General features: G+C 32.2%; 2 protein-coding genes across 2 annotated transcripts in view; one reads left to right on the top strand and one right to left on the bottom strand.

Annotated features, from left to right (window-relative positions):
• Positions 1 to 3,209: 3,209 nt before the first annotated feature.
• Positions 3,210 to 6,260, bottom strand: LOC106111012 (gustatory receptor for sugar taste 64a-like). The gene is made up of 8 exons (XM_013292979.1): positions 6,134 to 6,260; positions 5,593 to 5,802; positions 5,174 to 5,281; positions 4,902 to 5,083; positions 4,500 to 4,666; positions 3,847 to 4,012; positions 3,432 to 3,521; positions 3,210 to 3,263 (listed from the first exon to the last, which is right to left on the bottom strand). The coding sequence occupies exons 1-8, from the start codon at positions 6,258 to 6,260 to the stop codon at positions 3,210 to 3,212; spliced, it is 1,104 nt and encodes a 367-aa protein (XP_013148433.1).
• A 794-nt stretch (positions 6,261 to 7,054) lies between these two features.
• Positions 7,055 to 20,596, top strand: part of LOC106111011 (gustatory receptor for sugar taste 64e-like) — a 31,794-nt gene continuing 18,252 nt past the window's right edge. Inside the window, exons 1-3 of the mRNA XM_013292978.1 lie at positions 7,055 to 7,070; positions 7,488 to 7,516; positions 13,809 to 13,965. Coding sequence (XP_013148432.1) covers positions 7,055 to 7,070; positions 7,488 to 7,516; positions 13,809 to 13,965 — 202 coding nt within the window. The remainder of the gene's footprint in view (positions 7,071 to 7,487; positions 7,517 to 13,808; positions 13,966 to 20,596) is intronic.

Genomic DNA, 20,596 nt, shown 5'->3' with positions numbered 1-20,596 from the left:
CTGATTGTTGCAGAGGATTAGAAGGAAATTATTATCTTTTCGATAATAGTACTCGTTAGCTAGTCGCAGTTGCTTATGGTTGCGGGTAAGAAACAAATGAGTGCTTATACTTTAAAATCAATTGAATTTCGAATTTAATGAAATCCTTTTTATTTTTTTTAATTAAAAAGAAAGGACTAGAAGTTGTTAAGATAACTTACGGCCAGCATTATTCCGATAAGGCATTTAAATGAAAAATGATCAAAATACCAATCGTAGGCGTAAACGAAGAAGCGTTCGAAACAATAATCAAAGCCCACATTCTTTATCCCTTTGATTGATTCATACGCCGTGTATACTAAATACATTGCAAATTCAACTGGAAAAAAAATCCTTCAACTACATTTTACAATTTAATCTTACTAATATAAATGCGAAAGTTAGGATATTTGAATAGGTTACAGCAATGGCTGAACACATAAAGAAAATACTCTGGAAGAGCACATAGAAAACTATTTTTTCTTTAATCTTGCGTGTCTATGCCATTCTACAATATTTCTGCATCTATGTCATCGTCTTTGTATCGTTAAGCCAACATACAATAGTAAGGAGTATGTTATCTTACCTAACGCTGATGTTACAATGATAAACAATATTCTTTTAATGGTCCTCAAAGGTTTTAAAGTTTTGGGATTAGGTAACACATTCTCCAATTCCTCGATCCTTTGAAATGTTTCATACCACTTCGGGGTTAACTTCATCAAGAATAATGATGAAAATAAAGTATTCATTGAGAAGATGATCCCAGCTTTAACAGAAAAAGATTACTCAGATACTCCTAAACGTGAAAAATAATGCATTTTACTATAAAAGCAAGAAAAAAGCTAGAAATATACAATTCTTATGTACTTCCCATAGCTAAGGCGAGATAGTTCATAATACTTATAGTAAGAGAACATTCTAAGCATAAATATTTAATGGAAATACCTACAAATATCCTTCCGTCCCAATCCAAAAGCCAATTTGTCAATACATTTGGCGAGCGAGCAGAACGTCATCCAAATCACATTAGCCAAGTAAAAACAGGTATACAGAGACATCCAATTATACCTGGAAATAGTTATTAGGGTATGCTTAAGAAAGGAGTGGATTCAGATATGACGGCTGATAGAGATGTATGGAAGAGCAGCGCATACTGTGCTGACCCTCCATAAGAATGATGGGTTATTAGTATAACATACTTTTTTGTAACTAAGCCTTAGTAAGGATACAAAAAAGAAATAATAAATTCACGATAACAAGGCCATAATTTCGATAAAAAAATGAATTATGATTTACCTTTTTCCTGAATCTTTAGTATTAACTAAGCCATTTAAAGGGAGAAAACCCATCAACTTGCAACTAAGAAGTACAGGCCTAACAAATTCGTAGAAGCTTAATTTTTTCGATTCTGGTTTATTCTTTTTCTTTGAATTACGATAAAAATTTCTAACTCTTGTCCAACGAACATTTGTAGGTAACATTGTTAATGTGGCCACATTATTCAAGTACACAGTTTATATAGACGTCAAATTTATGTAAATATTGTCGTGAATCAATATTTGAAAAGCAAATGCGTATTTTCTTTTACCCAACGTCTTTACACTTGTTTGGCGTGATTTAGACACCAAAAAGCATGATGAAGAACCCATTTTAATATGAGTAATCATTAATTAAACGTTTAGATAGATTGATGGATGGATGTTTGTTAGAGTTTGTAGCTTAAACAACTGAACTTATTTCGATTTGGTACAGATTCAGAGGATAGTCTACGAAAACACATGGGCTACTCATTTTTTTTTTAAATTCCACGCGGACAGAACCGTGGGAAAAGTTAGTGTTGAATAATCTTACGTAAAAGTATATGAAAAGTGAGCACTTAAAGCAATAAGAAAGAAGTCGAAATATTATTTTTAAGAGATGAACAAATTGCAAGGAAACTTCTTAGTTTCTTTTCAAACACTCATAAAAGCGAAGCGTCTTAGCTTAATTATTCCGAAATGCTTTTATAAGTTCCATCTTTCTTTAATGCTTCTACATTAAACATCACTTAAAAATTCTTTGAATATTTCTGATGGAAATCGAAGAATTAGAAAGTCTGTGATCAATTTAATCCTACGCTGTTCATTACAGTCAAATATTTTTTTAACAAATAGAAAAAACACACAAGTACTAATTTTCATTTATATATTGTCTTTTTAATTTACTTATTTATGGTTCAAACGATCCAGATTTGGTAAAAAGCAGCATTTTTATTAAATAGTACCATCCAAAGAAGAGCATCTAAATCTAACATCTATCATCATAACAACGTTGCATCTAAAATAATACTTGAGGCTGATAAAAGTGGCGCTATTGTAAGTCAGGCGTATAGGAGTCGACCACCGCGCCATAATATCTGAAGGTGCCCGAGCAGGCGCGAGGCAATGCAGGGCCGCAGGGCACAGCGGGGTCCAGAAGGAGGCGGGGGCGGAGGAGACGCACGCACGACACGACGCATCCAAGCGTATGTGACGTCATCCGGGCGTTCGCGCCGTTTTTGAGTTAGCAACATTATTTAGAAAGTGAATATTTTGGAAAAAAAGTGCTTATTTTTTATTTCAATAGTTTTACCAACGTTCTTAGGTTGTTATTTAGAGTGGACACCGTTTAAAGAGCTTTATGTTTCGTTGGTCCATAATAACGCTTATATTGATGAAGTGCAAGATGTGACATAAAAAAAGAACGTAAAATGTGAGCTCTTGAAATAATTTGTATATATTGTGTAAAAAGTAGTAATAAAGAACTTTAACATCTTCGCAATAATGGGTCAGCTCGCCCGGTGCAATACCACGATCACACAGAAGACAGGCGTGAAGTGGAAGCAATTTCGCGTTTCGTCTGATGAATGTGGTGCCGGAGGCCTAAATTGGGAAAGGATGGGAAGGAAAAGTGGATTTGACGGTGGAGGAGATGCATAGGAAGGGGAAATGTCCTCTTAATGTGCGTCTCCTCCTTCATCAATTAATCAACGCATCTGCAATTGCGGATGTTTATGGGCAGCGGTCGCTCTCCATTTCGGTGGATTCATGTGGCCACTTGCTCGTTTGGCACCTTATATTATAAAAAAAAGTTTTAAAACAAGATGGTACTAGTTTACATTTATTCATGTCTTTTTAATTAAAATTTTGATGTTTTTCTTTTAATTATTTTTATTTATCAAATTGCAATAATATTAGCTCGTATTTGATGACTGTTGCAACTACCTGGAAATCAAAATTTATTATTATTTTTTTTATGAATTCTGTGTTGATATCATTCAATTAACAAATAAACAATTCCGCAACTATTCGATGGTCCATAACGTTTTTATGCAAAATTCTATTTAGTATTGTTTTTGTTATTGTTGTAATCTGTTATAAAATTATTTGTACCTCTAGTAAACTTTGTCTGGACAAAGAAAACAATTGCATCCCAGTTAAACAAACATTATCGTATGTTAATTGGGTAATCAATCTTTTTACCTGAAATAATAACAATAAATAAAGTTAAAACATACTTCTTACTGTCATACTAATATTATAAATGCGAAAGTTTATATGGATGTATGGATGGATGTTTGTTAGAGTTTGTAGCATAAACGGCTAAACGGATTTTAATGAAATTTGGCATAGATGTCGAGGATAGTCTGGAAGAACACATAGGCTACACATAGGCTAGAATAACAAAAGTGGTTATTTTTTATTCTACGCGAACTGAGTCGTCGGCGAAAGCTAGTTAACAAATAAAGCAATAGTTATATGAATAAATCAAAATATAATAGAGTTTTTCAGTGTAGATTCAGTTTACCTCTACGTTATAAGCCGCACTCAAGCAAGATCTTAAACAAGGTAAAGCCTTTTTTGAGTGCAAAATGATAGCAGCGGCGGCTAACACAACACCACATGCCCGAGACAGCAGCCAAGTCAGAGATAGTAAGTAATACGTACGACTTATCCATGATCTCGTCATTATTCTAAAACAAAATATGAGAGTCAATTACAATACGCTCAAAAACGATTACAGAAAAATAAGACAGGCTATAAATATCGTAGGTTTTATGATTAAAAAAATATATATTCGAAAGAAGAAATAGTTATACGTCACTCGTCATCTTGTCTTACTTCTTACTAATGTTATAAATGCGAAAGTTTAGATGGTTGGATGCTTGTTAGAATTTGTAGCCTAAACGGCTGAATGGATTTCGATGAAATTTGGTATAGATATAGAGGATAGTCTGGACGAACACATAGGCTACTTACTTATGTTTTTTTTTAAACCACGCGGACCTAGTCGCGGGCGAAAGCTAGTTTTACTATACAATGGTTTTCATATTACATTTATGACTCGTTATCGTCATTCTTATTTAAACAGTAGGCCTAAAGCTAGGAATAACCGCCCTTAGGCTAGGAATCTCTTAAGGTTTTCGGCTTTTCTGGATGGGATTTGATGGAAATGTGTACCTTATGCCAAGATAAAGTTGTAGACAGATGAAATACAAGTTATTCAAGTTCGATAGTAGAACTAATGGTCCCAGGTGTCTTTCTAGCTCGCGCACTAAGTTTGCTTGACGCGCGTACGCTCGTCGTAGCTTACGCCATTGATCGATGTGTAGATACGTTAGTTTATTCTGTTTTTTATTTACCCGAAGTTCTCGTGAAGGATAATGTTGTGAAACCTGCACATATCGGATGAGAAATTCAAACCTGCACTTGGCCAGCGTGATTGACTATGACTTACTCTCCCTAAATTTAGAGTAGTCCCTGAACACCTCAATGGAGACATATAGTGAGCTAATGAAGGTGATGAAATACTAATTAAAAAAAAATAGTTTGTTTTCGTCAGGGATTTTTTTATTCACTTACATAGTTCTGTGTCTTCTGATATTCACGTTGAACTAACATTCTAGTGTAGATATTTAACATATCGTATCGAGATATTAAGCCCATACTCATCAATATTATGATCAAATCTTGTAGATTCCACAAAACAGTTGCCAATTTACTTAAAACAAAAATTGGAATCGCCAACCATAAGTTATATTCATCTGCAATATAACAATTGCAATAAGAGTTTAAAGTGTATTTTCAGTAGTTAATTTATTGAAAAAAATTTGCTTTTTTACGTAGTTACTTACAATTTTGTAGTAAAAATCCATGTGATATTAAAATATATGTCTTGAAACATTCTTTAAGAGAACAGCATCGAAAACCAATCGCCGCAATCATACTGAATATGTGTTCCACTGAGAATGGTTAGCAAAAAATGTTATATGTTTGTCTTATGCGTGTCTAAATGACTGAACAACTTTTGGCCGGCTGTGTATGAGCTTATATGGAGGTGCGCACACTAGTCGATTATTAGTTGTGCAATTAAACAATTGAATTGGTTGCGAAACAATTGACAGTTGTGCGATAAATGAGTCAAAGGTATTGCGCTCTAAGACGCTCTAAGTTTGTAACGTAAAACACATAAAACTAGTGTTGGAATTGACTAGAAAAAAAAAATCTTTTACTTGTATTGAATATTTTCTTATTAATATTTTACCATACTTACCAATTGCACATACGCTAACAAATATGGTGACAATAATAACATTCCTTTTAATATATTTATCTGATGCTATATTCAAACCCGATGACAATTCATTTCTTAACCAATGTTGTGATAAATCATCCCAAGAACCGATGAACCTCCATGTAAGGATTAGAGATATTAGGCCATTTGCATAAAATATCGAGCCTGATAATCTTGCCACTAAGCTTTCTACAAAAAATAGTACGAACATTAAAATCACTTCATTTATAGGATGAACCTTAGGTTCTACATTATTAATGTGAGATTTCTGGCACGTCTGCGAAATCTCATCTTTGCAACAACGAACTATCAAGAATACGATTCGATTGAGTAAAAGCTACCGGAGATGGCAAAGAATAAACGAATCATGTAACGATAGGATGTTTTGTTACACGATGAATTATCACATTTTTAACTTGTTATACAGTGTTAGGAAAGCGGTCTTATATTGAGCACTTCATTTTTGACCGCATGTATACTAGAATTGTAAATATTACTTACGACCAGCTGAAGAATGAACCGCAACACCAGTTAATAAGCGTATCAGTTTCCATATTGCGGCTGCTTCCAAACAACATAACAGAATAAACAAAAGCAAAGCCCAGGTTGTGGCAATTCTTCCACCATAAACAGGTATTCCTGTCCATTTTGTGAATGTAAATATTTTCTTTATACACGGCAGAAAATCCTTAAAGAAATACTGACTTTAGTATACTAAATTAGGATTATTCATCCTAATATAATCCTAATAGCCGGTTTCCCAGCTACATTTAACCATTGGTTTGTGTTTTCGTCCAATAACTTTTAAGGCGTTTCCGAATTACGTTAATTACGAATAACGAAAACACACACTCGACGACACTAAATGGACACTTCTGGTACCCAGCATAATTGCATTTTAATTCTCAGAAATATGCAATTTGAATATTGAATCGTTAATCTGTTTAACCATTTGAGCTATTTTTTTTAGTTCTTCCATACTCGAGAACGGCAAAAATAAGGAAGGAAGAATAGATGCTTTTCCAATGTGTTTGTCATCATCATCTTTCTTATCCTAATCCCGTAGGCTCGGCACAACACGATTTTGTCCTCCAAATAACTCTATCATACGTCATCTCAGTCATCACTCCCTTTTTGATCATGTCACCTTTCATGCAATCCATACATCTCTTTCTATGTATTTGTCATAGTTACGTTTTGTTTTTGTGTATTTGAGATCACCATTTCTTATTTTATTTTATACATATTTTTTATCATACTTAAATATTAAATCTAAAGAATACAGTACTCCTTTCCGAACCAAAGAATGTTTTGGACATTTACAACCTTCAATATACATTTAAATTTGTTCGAATAAAAATAATTATAATGTAGATAATAAGTTAAAATGTTCGTGTCTAATGTATACAATTTCTGTACTTAAATGTATATTATTACCGGAATGTATACTTACTCTGGTAAGTTGCTACACTTGAAGTGCGGTGAACAAAGCATCGTATCCAATATAAATTTGAAGTCAAAGTGATTCTTTTAGTCACAATCTATATTAATATTATAAAGAGGAAATATTTGTATTTTGTATACATTATATAACTCACTGTAACTCAAACAAAAACTCTAAAAAAACTATTATAACTCAAAAACTACTGGGCCGATTTCAAAAATTCTTTCACCATTCAAAGGCTACGTTATCAGTAACATACGTTATTTTTGTTGGTTACTTTAATTTCACGCGTGCGAAGTCTGGAGCAACAGCTAGTATTTTATACATAGCTTAGACAATATACTGTGTTCAATAAATCTATATCGCTAAGAGCTTTTTAAGCGCCGAGGCAACAGTAGGTACAGATAATAAATAACATGATTTTTTTCAGATGATGACGACGATGATGATGATGAAGAGGTCTGACCAGGTCCGACATAATCCTAATATAATAAATGCGAAAGTTTAGTTGGATGGATGTACTCGTATGTTCTGAGTTTGTATCCTTAACGACTGAACAGATCTCTGTGAATTTGGCATAGATGTAGAGGATAGTCTGGAAGAACTCAGGCTACTTAATTATTCATTTTACGCGGACGGAATCGCTGGCGAAAGCTAGTACTAGATATATTTGTTAAACAGTTTTCTAAATAAATTAACATATAAGTTAAAAGCTAACTTCATTTATTTCAACATTTCATTTAGTATCAAGTTAATGAATCGACGCCACTGGAGAGTATATGCCAAGTGGCCTCGCCTCTCTTTTAATTAAAAAATTAATTACACTTCCGCATATTGATAATGTGATCATTAAATTTATTAAGCACGTATAATTATTTTTCTGTTAATAACATACTTTTCTTTGAGATATCCACTTGGATTAAAAAAGTGACGTCATTGCTAACACATAAATGTTAACCCGTTTCTTAAATACATTTTTAATACATATTTTTTATTATTAAGATTGAAATCCTTATGACGCAGTGGCGTAGGTAGAGACCATCATTTAAGAGCCATTGGTCATCTTACTATGCCTTCTTACTACGCCTAATATATATTATACAAGCATATTTGCTGTCTAGGAATGATGGTATAAATACCATCTAAATTTTACGATATAATATTTGAATGAATCCAAAACTGTTCAATTAGTAAAGAAGTACAAGACGAAACCGATATCGCAACTGTAATAAGATCTGCCAAATCAAACGGAGACCCATTACCGTCAATGTCTTTAACGAATTAACTTGTATTTATCATAAAGCTATAGAATTTTACTTGTGGCGAGATGTCGCCCGCAAACTTCGTAAGTGCAAATTTGAACCACCAATTACGCCATTGTGACAGCGCGAAATTTTAAAAAAAGCAGCCTATACTATGCCTATCCATGTCAGCTACTGAAAGTCCTGTCGTAATCGGCCCAGTCGTTACGGATATTACCCGGAACAAACGGGGCTTGCGGACAGACAGACAGTGAGAAAGGCAGACAGAAAAATCTGGAATTTTTCTTTTGATATTTCAAACAGACACTCCAATTTTATTATATGTATAGAAGACATAGTTAGTTAAAAATTAAAACCGTACAGAAATTCAAATAAATTTATGACTGCCATTAAAACAATTTGTATACTAGACTACATTGTTGAAAACTGTTTAGATTTTTATTAACTTGACCTAAATTAGGGGTAATGAAATTAATTTCAATATAAGCTATACAGGATTTTCCAAAGTAATTAACCATTTTTAATTTACTACCGTTAAAATAAATCAATGTTATATCTAGAACTAATTCAATTATTACATTTAAACAAGAAATTAAAATTTTATTTCATATACAAAATTATTTATTGTTAAAAAGTAACAAAGAATTTTTTATCGAATAAATTGTTACACAGAGCCAATCAATGTGAACTCAAGTAAAGTTAAGTGTTCTTTATTCAATTTTTAATGTACTATCTACCTTTGATGTTTATTCGGCTTTGTTATGCAAATAACTCAAACAAAATTCAAAGGTAAAAAGTAAACTATATTAAACACGCAAGTCATATTACGAATTATGTTAAGAGTTGTTACAAGTGATTTTTTTATTTAACTTGTAGTTTTAAATCAAGTAGGAGCTTCCAAGTTACTTAATATTCTATTTCTCGCTTTATTTCAATCTAACCTCGGAGAATATTATACTTCATACTAATATTATAAATGCGAATGTTTAGATGGATGGATGGGACGAATCGATGGATGGATGGATGTTTGTTAGAGTTTGTAGCCTAAACGGCTGAACGGATTTCGATGAAATTTTGTATGGATACAGAGGGTAGTCTGGAAGAACACATAGGATACACACTTTTGTTTTTTTTAAGTCCACACGAACGGAGTCGCGGGAGAAAACTAGTTCGAAAATATTTTTTCCGTAGCAAGCAGGGCTGACATTGACAAATAATATTGACAAGTTAGCTTGGACCTTTAAATAAGCGGCCACGGACTACAAAAGAAAACTTTCTTTTGTCGTTCTATCAGTATTTTTGACGTGTCAGCGTTTACCGTTAGCAGAGGAAAACATTTTGATAACATGTTATAGTTCAAAATGTGATCGATGCCTAGATGTCTTCCACAGATTAAATACTTGATACTTTCGTTAATTATGTCGACTCAAAAGTCGACTAATATGAGACAATTTATTACAAAATTGGTATCAAAAACATCTAAAGTAGGGGACAACATTATATGAGATTTTATCTTCATTAGAATTACTTGAAAATTGATAAAACGACTTTTAAACGAGAAAAAGTCGAGGGCGCCAATCAGTTCTTAATATATTAAACCGTTCGAAGTTACTGAAGAAATAAAAACAATAGTGTTCTCTTAAAAGTTCCAACAGTTTAATAAAACGCGTATTTTTCTCTTTCAAGGACAAAATGTAATAGATTTATTTCATCCCTTTTTAGATTTATAGGTTAACTTACTGAGATAAACACTTGTTTTCCTGCAAAATGTTTTGTACCAAATGTTGGTCAAAAGATGATACCAACATTTCGTAGTTAGTTTCATAACAGAAATTAAGTAAGATTTAAAAAATTGTTAAATGGACGCTTTAAGACTAATCTTTACTTTTCTTTTGTTTACTTGCTGAATTTGTTTGAATGAAAGAATGTTTTTATAACGAGGTTATAGTCGTACTGCTTACTTTACCTTAATTTTGCTTCCCGTAAGGTTTTTTCGAATTAACTTTGATGAAGAATACGTAAGTACGTAAGGAGCGTCGTTGGCTCAGTGGCTTAAGCACTTGACTTGTAATCTACAGGTCTTGGGTTCGAATCCCGCCATGTACCAATGTGATTTTCGATTTTTCGAATTTTCATATGTACATAATTTACCCGACGTTCTTACGGTGAAGGAAAACATCGTGATGGAACCTGCACATATCGGCGAAGAAATTCAAAGATATGAATGAAGTCAACCAACCCGCATTTGGCCAGCGTGGTTGACTATGGCCTAGTCACCCTAACTTAGGGTAGGCTCCGGTGGGGACGTACAGTGAGCTGGTGATGATGAAGAATACGCTTTCTTCTGGTTAAAGATAATTCTTTAAATACAGTTAAAGTTAAAAGATCTATCATTATATTAGAATAAATATAATTATTAATCAGTCTTTGTAAATGCTTCATATATTATTTAGTGTAGCGTTCGTACAATAAACTATGTTATGAGATTTGGCTGATTTCCAAATTAAAGAACAGTTCAATTAAATTTTTTTTTTTTTTGAAGTTGTTGAAAATATTTCAATTAGTTATTAAGCACAAATATATACTCATATAATGAAGCGTAAACTGACACTAATTTGTGGCGTAGGATATCAGCAATCAATTCAAATATATGTTATATTTGAATAATTCTTATTTTAATAAAAAGCCATACACTTACGATACGCTTTAGGCTCTATATTTTAAACGACATTAAACGGGAACAGCTATTAATTAGAATTTGTCAACAGTCTTGCCGTTTACTAGTTTTATTAACCTTTAGAGCGCACGAACACCTTTGACTAAACTGTCGAACAACTGTTTGGTTTCGCTTTGATTCCTATGAATTTATATAGAGGTACGCACAATTATCGATCTTCAGTTGTGTAACAAAACAGTTGAATTAGCTGCAAAACCATAGACAATCGTTGTGCGATAGTTTAGTCAAAGATGTGCGCAAGCTCTTAGAAAGTAAATAGATTATTCGTGAAATCTCAAAATATCATTATCATCTTTACTATATCTATCTGTACTATTATAATAAAGCGCAAATACACACTTCTTTGTTGCCTAAGATGTCAGCAATTACAACATATTTTTGAATAATTCTTTATTTAATAAAAAGCCCTAAACTTACGTCACGCTTTAGGCTATATATTTTCACGCTTATAAACTTAGGGGGTACATAATTTGGATAAAAACCTTAATGTGGGAAAGAGACCATAAGTTGCTACCAACATCAAGGATTGTCATGTCAGGTCATTTTGACATTTGCTATTGATTATTGACAAATGTAAACAATAAAATAAAATTTTAATAATTTCATGCGGATGAAGTCGCACTGGAACAGCTAGTAATATGATAATTGTTTACATAGTTGAAGGTACATTAGTTACACAAAAGGATGACAAATGAATACACCTTCCAAATTGTATAATTTTGAGATACACGTTTCAATTTATCTTTTAAGATGTCGCTTTGAAAGTGCATAGTCACGGTTAACTGGACAAATATCGTTTCGCCATAATTTTACTATATCAATTATCTCCGAATGAGTTGTTATTATATACTTTAGATTAATGATACAAGGATTGCTTTTCAAATACTTGTTAAGGCCAAATTAATAATTTCACAGCTACATAAATTAAGGAAAACAAAGCTCCTAGCTTATTTCCTGTTCCATTCAGTCACTGAATCCTTATCTATAGATTAGGCGTCTGGCTCACTGATTTTCAATTTATTTTACCAAATTAACAGATAAATTTATTTCAGCATATACCATGGGACATATCTCGTTATTTCTTATCTTAGTTAGGCTTGCAACAACAGTTAGAAACAACAATAAAAACTCTTTCACTCCAAGATGTCTTAACGCCCAATCATATATACCAACAACACACACACACACACACTCACATAATACAATAAATTCGTTTATATAAACACACAAAGTGTTTTAATTTTTTTTGTGTATCAATACATAAATTGAACTACCAGAAAACAAAATACTAATATTTTCGGGCTTACCACTTTTAAGAAATAATCAATAAAATTATTTTTTACATTCATTAACTGCAATAACATTTAGCTTTAAAAATCTTCACTTACGAATTACTGATCTGTATTATTTTTTCGCGACCGCAACAGACGACCTTGACATAGTTAATGACACTTACCAAATTAAAAAAAAGAAAACACGTAAAACAGCCACCGAACACTCAGACTTAATGAATTAAATTTAAAAATTTTGCTCTTGATTTGTGTGAGAGCATTTTTAAAATGATTTTTAAACAACACGAAAAATAAAATCTATTGATTTATATCCGTTTAGACCAGAGTTCCCCAAACTTTTTTATGTCGTAGACCCCTTTCCTTGTTTTTCCGTGTTGGGTAGACCCCCTACTTACCTGATATTGATTTCCTGTCAATTTGTTTAGAGATCCACTATCGTGGACCCCCATTTTCCATTCATGGACCCCCAATTTTTTTTCGCCCACTTAGACCCCTTGCAGGTTGTCATAGACCCGTAGGGGTCGATAAGGACAACTTTGGGAACCACTGATTTAGACGTTTTGAAGTAAAAACATAACCACTACATAATATGGTTGACCTCAAAGAAAATAGACGAAAACTAAAATTGTGGTCTTTTTTCCGGTTCATTGAAACATGCAATTTAAGTACGTGAACGCCATTACTCTTTCAATTCGTGGAAAACATGTTTTTCATGTAACATTTTCCCTATCATGTTTATTTGCTACAATACGTCATAGTCTAAAATTTATTGTATGCAATTTCAATAAGTTGATACAATTTTTATGAGCTCGATAAATAATCTTGCAAACTGTGTATTTTTTTCAAATCGCAACATATGTAATAACACTGAAGTGGACAGAATTATGTTATGATTATTCAAACTCTTATAACAATAATGCTTTCTAGTGAGTTTTTTACAATATCCATTAATTTAACATAACTAAACTTAATATTCGAATTCTGAGATTGATCCGAGAATTAAATTAATCTTACTAATAATGTAAATACGAAACTTTAGATGGATGAATGTTTGTTAGAGTTTGTAGCCTTAACGGATGAACGGTTCTCGATTAAATTTGACATAGATAACAGTTTTTTTATTCCACGCGGACGGAGTCGCGGGCGAAAGCTACTTCCTTTACAAAAGAAGAAGACCAATCTATCGCCATATAAACAACAGGTCGTGTTTACCGATAACTGTAACGATCTTCGGATTGTTAATATTTGAACCAAATCGAAAAATGTTACTAAAAGTACCACGGCGTGAGATTAATGGCAACAAACGTGGCGGAAGACTGAAGTAAGTATAGATGGCAGTGTGAAAGAGGATGGAGTTAATTCAGATATGATACCGTAGGGACCGGGGCAGGCTGATAAAGTAGAAATGTGCGTCTATTTCTTTGTGCATAACATAGTTTTTCGCAGGTGTTTGTTTACAGGAGGTGATGCTTGTTGAAGATTGTGATTCTGTTTGTGAAGATTTACCCGCTGTTGACAAAGAGCCTGTCTGTATGATGTTCAGTCGATACAAAAGAGGATATCAATTTTTCGTCAACGAATGTCATGCCCGGAGATCTATTTGTAAAGAAAATTTAGGTATGAATTAAATTATTAGATATTATTCACAATTGTTACTAATTTTATAAAGAAAATGGGTGGTTTTTAACTTTAACTTTGACTAATTTTCGTATTAAAATAAAAAAATAAAAACAGTTGGACGATTGTCGATTGTCGATTGTTTCGCGGCCCATTTAACTGTTTAGTTGCACAACTAAAAATCGATTAGTATACGCACCTCCATATAAGCTCAAAGGAATCAAAGCGCGACTAAGTAGTTGTGCGATAGTTTAGTAAATGATGTTAACGTCTAAATTATTAACTGCCGCACTAAGAGACGTCATCTTAGTACATTAATGTTCTGTTATGTTAATGTTTCTGAACAAGAATTTGCAACGCATAAATGTACGTAATGCTTCTTCTTTCAGTGCTTCAAATGGTACATCCTAGTCGGTGTTTTAAGAGCAATCAATTCTTTATGCCAATGAACTAAACGAGTGGAGAGAATATGAGATATATCTACAATATGCAAGAAGAATTTTGGAAAATTTAACTTTCAGATATATGGTAGACGACAATAAACTCAAAATAGTGTTTAACATATTTATTATATTTTACAATAATTATTTAATATAATTAAATAATCTATTACTAATCTTGCTTCACCTATTGAAATAAAGTGCCAGGATTTCAGTAAATAACATTCCTATGAAAAGTAGTTTATTTTAAACAATTTCTATTTTAAAATATCTTAAACTGTTCACTACTAAATTGAAATAACATCAACTCGTAAGTAATAATAGTTGAGAACACCTGAAATTATATGAATATTATTTAATTAATGTTTATACATTAAAAGAATAATGCTGAACAATTGCACTTACAGAAAAAATTAATTCTCGAGTTACGAAGAAAAAATTTAAGCCACTCAAAGCAACGATTTGTCCGTGTAATTGATCGATAAATCTCTGCACCTAAAAAAAAATCTAAGAGTAACAAAATTATTTGTACTATGTTAAATTAATTCCAGTGAGAGAGAGTAGAGCCCGCTTTATCATCTTCGTACGAATTGGCCGGCTGGCCCGGTGAAATACCACGACCACACAAAACAGGCTTGAATTGAAAGCAATTCCGTGTTTCGTGTGATGAGTGTGATGCCGGAGACCTAATTTTAGTCCCTTTTCCTTTCCACTCTTTTCTTATGAGGAAAGGAAGGGAAGGAAAAGTGGATTTGACAGTGGAGAAGACGCATGGGATTGGGAAATGTCCTCTTTATGTGCGTCTCCTCGTCCGTCATTTAAGGTTAGGCAGCGCAACTGCAATTGCGGATGAAAAAAAAAATCATACCAATTCGTTAACCCGGTGAAAGAGGCTGGTTCCTGGTCTAAGCTGCTTTCATTAAAAATATAATTAACACACCAATTAAGGATGGTTAATATCAAGCTAATAACTATTTCACACGAGGTCAGAACAAAGAAGCAGAACAGTAGACAATGCAGTACTATTATTTCAAACATTTGCTAAATAGAACTGTTATAACTGTACTGGTTCAAATGATAGTAGTACTTCAACTGCTCTGCCTCTATCAGAAAACTTGGAAGGTAGAACAAGGCCTCAGATGTCACAGAGCAGTACACACTAATTATGTTATAACTAGAGACCAACGGTTTGTAGATAGTTTAATCAAAAGGTACTTACTTCTTTACAAAATATGGATGATGGTATCTTGTATAGTAAAGGGGCAGTTTTAAGAGAAGCTGAATTTATTTCCGCAATACATAGCGCAGCAAACATAAATTTCACAATCAGAAAAGATACTAAAGATAGTATGTAAATACTGTGCTCGTAACCGTTGAATGGTCTGGAAATAAATATATGTAAAAGTTTTTACATCATAATTAATTCTAATATATACAGAATATTGAGACAATGAAGTGCAGAGAACAAAGTAATATTTACGATTATTATCTGTACCACTCTAGTATATTACTTAATCTATGACAAATTCTGACGTATTAAAAAATCGAAACGTTATGCAATTTTTCGAATGCCTTATTCATTGACACGTCAACAGTCTCCAAGATAATGGATGTTTAATTTCCTTTTAAATAAATTATGTTAAAACATCTTACCCTTGAATTATATTTGGGCAAGGACCGTTAATGACTGTAAAATACGTGTTAACTCCTTTTCTGAAAAAAATTATCAGAAAACCTAAGTCGTTGATAACTTCGTTTAATTCGAAAAAAACAAAAATACTTTCTTGAAGTAACTTTTTAAAAAGTGCACCTTTTTTCACGTAGTTTTTAAAATGAATTTACTATTTTTTCAGTAATTATTAAAACTAAATACTTACGAAAGTATATAATATAACTGAAGACATACGAAGAACAAACTGTTAGCGAATGAAGAAAATATAAGGCCACTAATGACGTCATCAAAGGAACGGATCAATTTTGTAGTACGATTATAGTCTTGCCGTAAATTTCGCCAATACGTTGAAGGCATTATCTACGGAATAAATAAAATATTATTTCATTTTCAGCCAACAAAGATATATAATAATATTAATCTTTATTTTTACTTTTTGACCGACTTCCCAAAAGACGGAGGTACAATTCGCCTGTATGTTTTTTTTTTAATTTTATTTTTACTATTATAATAAAGCGTAAACACACACTTCTTTGTTTGTTGCCTACGATGCAATTATAGCATATTTTGAATAACTCTTTTTTTTTAATAAAAGGCCCTACACTAACGACATGCTGTGGGCTATATATTTTCATGCCATTAAAATTAGGGGGTAAATATTTTGGATAAAAACCGTAATGTGAGAAAGTGGCCATAAATTGCTGCCAACATCAAGCAAGGAAGGTTGTCATCATGTCATGTCATTTTGACATTTGTAATTGATAATTTGACAGATGTAAACAATAAAATAGAATTTTCATAATTCCATGCGGATGAATTCGCACGGGAACAGCTAGTTATGTATATTTTGATAGTTGCAACATAAACATACTTACTTTGCCCTCTGATGATATAACTTTTTCGTTTATTTTACCTACGATTGAAGCTAAGAACAAACTTACGCAAATTATAAATACATCGCTGAAGTACCATATCGTTAATGTTAATATATTCATAACCTAAAAAATAATCAATTACAGATTAATATCACTAAAATAATTAAAACTATCAATATAAATATTTACACTAGCTGTCGACATCGACTCCGTCCGCGTGGTAATAAAAAAGAAAAGTATACGCCTATGTGTTTTTTCAGACTATCCTCTTACCTGTACCAAATTTCATCGAAATCCATTCAGCAGTTTAGGCTACAAACTCTAATAAACTTTCAAATTTAAGTAATAGATAATTTGAAATGAATATTTTTCTTAAAGAAAAAGGAGCCATTCTTTAATTTTTATAATACTTACCACTATTAAAATCATTGTAAACAGATTGTAAGGCATATTTAGTTCAAATATCCACGGACTTGTTATTTGTATATAAGTTTTTAACATGTCTTTTGTTGTTGCATTGCAATTAAATACTTCATTTAATTTTCCAATTGATCGTAGTACTTGCAGTACTGTTGATAAAACCATATTGTAATACTCCGAAAAATATATACCATTAGGGGTGTGCGAATATCCGAAACTTGTGAATTATTCGCTTCGAATTTTGCATATCCCTATTAGATACTTGTATAACTTTTTGATAGCCGCTGATTGATACTATAGACGTCAACTTGATTTCAGTCTGAGTCATTTTATTTATGTTTTAATAAGAATAAGGATAAGAAAGTCTTTTAATTCGATTAACCTTAAATTATCAAAAATCGGCCCAAGCCATAAAAATTTTAATGCATGTTTAAGTTAAAATGTATTTGAAATACTAAGAGCCTGTACCACCACTGGCTGATAGAGGCTCAGATAGCTTAAAAGTGACGTCACTGTCAGATAGCGTCCCAAAATCCGATATTTCCATCACATATTTTATACGTTGGATTGTGATCTGATGATTTTATGTTTTTGTATGGTTAGAACCATAAACAATATACTCTATTCGAAGTGTATTAAGTACAGTGCTACTTACCAAGGCATATAGCTAAATAAACTAGAGATATAATTGTGCATTTTTGTTTAACGCGACTGTCAGTGTATTTATCGAGTCGTGATTGACTCAACTGGAGCATTAATCTTGGCCATCTTTTCGCCACGATGAGAGAAAACACGCCAGTCATAGAATTAGAGGTATAGTAACATGCGAATACTGAAATTAAAACATAGTAATATAAGTATATTTTAACAGTGGTAGAGACCGCGTTACCATCTTCACTCGAATGGACCGGCTAGCCCGGTGAAATATCAGGACCACACAGAAAACAGGCGTAAAATAAAAGCAATTCCGCGTTTCATCTGATGAGTGTGGTGTAGGAGGCCTAATTACAGTCCCTTTCGTTTTCCATCCTTTTCTTTAGAGGAAAAGATGGGAAGAAAAAGTGGATTTGACGGTGAAGGAGACGCATAGGAAGGGGAAATATCCTCTTTAAGTGCGTCTCCTCCTCTATCAATTAAAGGTAGGTTGCCTACCTTCGCAACCTACCATCTGCAATTTCGGATGTATATATTTTGACTATTTTCGAGATAAATGTGGATTCGAAACTCTTAATAGAGTAAAGGTAATCATGGTACAGGGAAGTTATGAAGAGGAAACACCTTAGAGATATAATAGGTGTAGAACTTAGTTATATGTATGTGGAGGGGTAAAAAGGTAATAGGTTGGTAAAGGTAAAGATGGATGGAAACCGTGAATGGTGAAACGGTTATTCAACCTAAGTAAATCATACAAAATTTTGAGATACTAGAACTTACCTACAGTAGAGAGACGTACAGATTTTATAAAAAATCTATAAAAACATATACTGACGGTAATTAATTGAGAAGAACAGATTATTAAACTGTATAACATCTTCCAGGTTAAGAAAGAAAATCTGAAAACATATAACGACAATTCAAATATAAATGTTTTTTTTATTATATCACGTTTCAAAGCTTTCAGCAAAAACCTTGAAAGCCTTTTACCACCTTTGGATTAACGGGTAAATGTACGCTTAGCAACACCAAATTACATAGTTTTAAGTCTTAAGTAACTTGATGTAAAAGTAAACTTCAGTTACTATTCAAAAACCACTACGTTGTAACTTGTACATATTTATTTTTAAACCTCTGCCACATTATAATCTATACTACTATAATAAAGCGTAAACACACAGTTCTTTGTGGCGTAAGATGTAAGCAATATCAATTCTTTCTTTAATAAAAAGCCCTATACTTCATTCATGTGAAAAAGGGACGATAAACTACAAGCTGCCAACATTAAGGAAGCAAGGTTATTATGGTAACGGTAATTTTGTTACTTGCAATTGAGAATTTGCCATATGTAAACGATAAAATGATTTATAATTTCATGCGGATAAAGCCGCACGGGAGAAGCTAGTTATTAATAAAACACACCTTAAAACAAAATTTGTACCTTATTTTCATAACATCTTTTTCAAAAAATCCTGTTATAGGATACAATCCAAGCAGCTGACCAACAACGTAGACAATTTTTAAACAGTTTTGCAAAATATTTACTTGGTTTTCCTCGTTTTCATTTGTTTCTTTATAAAACAATATATTTTATTAATATTCACAAACGTAAAAAAATTCAAACTGAAATCGATTTACTAACCGTTGCTTAAATTTTCCTTGTTAAATGAGTCCTGAACGTCATCAACTCTACGAACAAAAATATTAAAAATTCAATAGGGCCTATTTAAAGACTAAATTTGGATCTTTTTACTTGCCTTTGGGATAAATCATTTCCTTGTCCTATATTTTCTAATTCTTTGTATAAATCGGATATTGTACGATCTGAAAGAAAATAACACAAATGCAATCATTTTGAAACCTTATTGAATAAAAATGTAGCAAACATTTGTAAAATTTGTTAATAAATTTTATCATAATTAATTTTACTTTTAATTTTCGAGTTTTGAATTTTCGTATTCATATTTATGAAGAGATTTTCTCTATTTAAATTGTCTCAGTCAACTGTTTTCGTAACCTCAAATGAAATTTCACTAGTAAGAACATTAACGGAAAGAAATTGGTAAGCAATATTAACAATTCAATCACGGTCACTGTTTATTTTATTTCAAATATTAAAACAGATTGACATTCATTGAGAATGTCGTTCAATCCAAAACATGTAAATCAATATTTTTTCCTGTCTATAAATATTTACTCAAACTACGTCTTTAAGAATGAAATAATTTTTTATTCTGCTATTAGAAATTAATACAAATAATTTTGAAAAAAATCTTCGATTGTTTATTTATTTAAATTAGGCATAATTACATGATATTCATTGATTTCCTTGCATCCATACTATTATAATAAAGCGTAAACACACACTTCTTTGTTGCCTAAGATGCCAGCAATCACGGCATATGTCGGAATAGTTCTTTTTTGACCGACTTCCCAAAAGAAGGAGGTACTCAATTCGTCTGTATGTTTTTTTTTTTTATTTTATTTTTTTTATGTGTGTTACGGCATAACTCCGCCGCTAGTGGACCGATTTTGATAATTCATTTTTTATCCGAAAGGTAATGCTTGCA

Source organism: Papilio polytes, unplaced genomic scaffold, assembly GCF_000836215.1.
Source record: "Papilio polytes unplaced genomic scaffold, Ppol_1.0 DF824180.1, whole genome shotgun sequence".
NCBI classification, from domain to species: domain Eukaryota; kingdom Metazoa; phylum Arthropoda; class Insecta; order Lepidoptera; family Papilionidae; genus Papilio; species Papilio polytes.
This window is presented reverse-complemented; position numbering and strand designations above follow the sequence as displayed.